The sequence below is a fragment of the Lotus japonicus genome, chromosome 6 (assembly GCF_012489685.1).
Source record: "Lotus japonicus ecotype B-129 chromosome 6, LjGifu_v1.2".
Classification (NCBI taxonomy): Eukaryota; Viridiplantae; Streptophyta; class Magnoliopsida; order Fabales; family Fabaceae; genus Lotus; species Lotus japonicus.
This window is the reverse complement of record NC_080046.1, coordinates 51478003-51481885: the sequence shown is the minus strand read 5'-3', so window position 1 is coordinate 51481885 and position 3883 is coordinate 51478003. Positions and strand designations below refer to the sequence as shown.

General features: G+C 37.2%; 1 protein-coding gene across 1 annotated transcript; it reads right to left on the bottom strand.

The window, feature by feature from the left end:
- Nucleotides 1-1486: 1486 nt before the first annotated feature.
- On the bottom strand, nt 1487-3113 carry LOC130724295 (uncharacterized). The gene is made up of 2 exons (XM_057575492.1): nt 1872-3113; nt 1487-1554 (listed from the first exon to the last, which is right to left on the bottom strand). Exons 1-2 carry the CDS (start codon nt 3022-3024, stop codon nt 1520-1522), a joined length of 1188 nt encoding a protein of 395 aa, XP_057431475.1. The 5' UTR covers nt 3025-3113; the 3' UTR covers nt 1487-1519.
- Between the last annotated feature and the right edge of the window lie 770 nt (nt 3114-3883).

Here is a 3883-nt window from a genome sequence, read left to right as displayed (position 1 = left end):
GAACATGGTGAATGCGAAAGCGTTGCTTGGGTTACCCTTTATACACAGTGCTTCTGATTTGTGTGAGATTGAGTTGAGGTCAGAGCCTGTAAATAGCACACTCAGAAAAACACGTTAGAGTACCACAATTGTTCATATCAAAAGGTTAACTTGTAATCATCAAAACATAGAGTTGTACTACTAGATCAAAACTTGATCTTACAATACTATGTGCTGTGCTACTGCGAGTAGGCAAAGCATTATATTGAAAACTTTCAAGATAAGCAGGTCTCTTTAGTGGTCTAGTGGACTTTCTCACTGATGTAGGAGTTTGATCAGTCACAGAATTAGGTAGATCAATAACCACTTCATCACCCTGGTTAGTATCAAAAACTGCTGGTGTAGTTGTGACTTCCACTTCATCACCCTGATTAGTATCAAAAACTGTTGGTGTAGCTGTGACTTCACTTTGTGTGTTTTCTGCTGGTGTAGAAACATCTTGTGTGTCTATACCTTCACCTTTTTCATTGACAGTTTCACCTTGTGATTGAAGGTCAAGACAAGACCAAGATGACATGCTTGAACTCTTATATGGCAAAACATGTTCATGAAATATGACATCTCTAGAAATAAAAAATTCTTGTGATGTAAGATCCATTAACACAAATCCCTTTGTGCCCTGCTTATGTCCCAGAAAAACACACCTTCTGGCTCTAGGATCCAACTTAGACCTGTTAGCTGCTAGTGTATTAGCAAAACAGAGAGATCCAAAAACTCTCATCATTCCCAGATCTGCTTTCTCCTGATATAGTAGCTCATAAGGTGATTTATTTTTCAGTAGCCTACTTGGTATCCTGTTCATAAGAAAAACTGCATGTAGAACTGCATAGGACCACATTCTTTTAGGTAGCTTTGACTGAAACAATAGTGCTCTGGCTATGTTCAGAATATGTTGATGCTTCCTCTCAACCCTCCCATTCTGCTGAGGTGTGTAGACACAAGATCTTTGGTGAATAATACCCTGAGCAGAATAGTAAGCTGGGAGGAGAAATTCTGGTCCATTATCACTTCTGATTGTCTTTATAGAATGACCAAACTGAGTTTTGACCAAAGCTACAAAGTTCTTCACCTGCTGCTGAACCTCTCCCTTGTTGTGGAGTAACACAACCCAAACAAATCGACTGTAAGGAAGTATTTGTGGTTGTGGACTGAAGCTTGAGCCAAAGGACCCCAAATGTCCATATGAACAAGATCAAAACACCTCTGTGCATGACTATAGCTGACTGAAAACATCTTTCTTTTCTGTTTGGCTAAGTGGCAGATATCACAGACAAGAGACTTACTGACATCTATAGAACTATCTATATTATGTAGAGCAAGTAATCTATCATGAAATAGGTGTCCTAACCTGAAGTGCCATAGAGCACCAGGTGGTATGATGTGACTGAAGCCACTTATTTCAGGAAGACTATGCTGAATGGAAAAATAAGTACTAGATGGACTACTAACTACTAGATGGTAAAGTTCATCTGCTTGTAAACTACCCAAACCAATCTTCCTCTTGGTTTGAACATCCTGGACAAAACAGTGAAATTCACCAAAAATGACATCAAATTTATGCCCTTTAGCTAATTTATGCACTGAAACTAAATTATAAGTGAATTCAGGCACAAACAAGACATGTGTTAACAAAATTGATTTTGTGATTCTAACACTGCCTGCATAACATGTTCTGATAGTAGCTCCATTTGGCAGTTTAACACTAATAGGTTTGATTTCAGATAGTGCATCAAAATTATTTTTATCAAAACAAACATGATCACTTGCCCCTGAATCTATAATCCAATCCCTACTATCATAGTGCTGAAAACAAGATAAGGCAAAGTGTTTACCATGTCTTGTAGTTTCTCCTTCATAGGCAGTGGATTTTATCACATGATTCACAGAAGCATTGTTACTATCTGGTGCTTTCTTTGGAGTTGTAGTAACTTGCTGTATCATGGCAATTATCCTCTTGTACTGGTCAGCAGTGAAAGGCTCCTCAATAGCTCTCTGTGAATAAGCATCATCCTCTTGATCATCAGAAGAATCATAACTTCTACCAGTATTGTTGACATGACTAGAACTCTGTGCACCATATCTGGTGTTAAAAGTGGTTGGATAACCATGTAACCTGTAACATATTTCAATAGTGTGCCCTGGCTTCTTGCAATGAGTGCAAAATTTTCCAGTATTCTTGTAATTGGAATTAGCAGATGTTCCTCTACCATATGGCTTCTTCCCTTCTGCTGCATTCACTATAGCTAATGAATCTCCTGTTTCCTCTGTAACAGTTTGTCTCTCATGTTGTATTGCCAAGGATACTACCTTAGCAATAGATGGAAGAGGATAACTCATCAAAATTTGAGACTTCACTACTCCAAAACTATCGTTCAGCCCTAAGAGAAATCTGATTGCATTATCTTGCTCTCTGAACAATTTTACATTCTCAATTGCATCACATCTACAAGGAACAGCACATCTACACTGTGGTATTGGCCGATAATTCTCCAATTCTTCCAAAAGAATTTTCAATTCTGTGTAATATTCATTCACTGACAATGAGTTTTGTTTCAGATTACTAATCTCACTATGCAATTCTGAAATTCTCACTAAATCACCTTGAGTAAACCGATCTCTCAAATCTCTCCATGCATCACAAGCATTTTCAAGAAATACTATACTATTTGCAATTGAAGTTGTTACCGAATTGAGGATCCAAGAGTGTATCAAACTGTTGCATCGATCCCATGCCTCAAAGTTCGCATCAGTTGCAGTCGGCACCGGAATTTCGCCATTGACGAAACGAAACTTGTTCTTCGCCACGAGCGCACGCTTCATCGACCTCGCCCAAGCGTTGTAATTCTTGCCATTCAACGGTGGATTCACCATGGTAGCAGAAGGATTATCACTCGAATGAATGAAATACGGAGATCCTGGGTTCTGTGAAGGATCGAGAACCACCTGAGGAACTTGATTGTTGTTGTGATTGTTGCGATTCACCATTGTTGCGGAAGCTGTGATGGCAGAACCCTTTGCTAGGGCTCTGATACCATCAAAGAAATCAGAGAAAAGCTTGAAGAAGCTTGAAGAAGAAGATGAAAATTTTCTGTATATTGAATTGAATGATTTTTCTTACACTGGAATGAGAAGGTAAAGCTATTTATAACAAAGCTTAACATAACAAACTTGTAACTAACTCTCTAATTCTGTTATAACTCTCTAACCACTTGCCAGCTCAGCTATTAAGCACTAACTGCTAACATTTACAATCAAGTCCCTATGCTTCGTTTCTACTCAGAACTGGTCCTTGAACTCTTATATTTTTACAGATTTGATTGACATGCCTAGTACTGAAGGGTGTGGAAAAGTTTTTCTTTGAGGTTTGACAAGTGTATCAATTTATATGAACTTGAGCAAGTAATGAAAATTTATTCACACTCAATTAATTCAGCCACATCTAAAGAGAAATAATAATAAAAGAGAAAAAGGTTAAATATATTTTTGGTCCATCCAATTATATTGTTGGACGAGTTTAGCCTCTCGCAAGAGCAAAGTTACATCTGAGTTGACCCTTGAAATTTTTAATACTTTAATTTTAGTCTTTGTCGGATGCAGACGAGCCCACGTGTCACGTGAATGTTGAACATGGTTGAAGAGCTTGAGGATTTTCATGTTTTTTTTCTCTCTTGAAAATGGTGAAGAACTTGAAGAATAAAAGTAATGAAATACATAATTAGAGATTTAAAAATAGGAAAATTAATTTTTTTTAATTATTAATTATATATATGTCATTTAAATTTTAATTAAAAATAACGTGGACCATTCACATTAGTTTTCGTCGGAAAGGTGGGTAATATCTTAA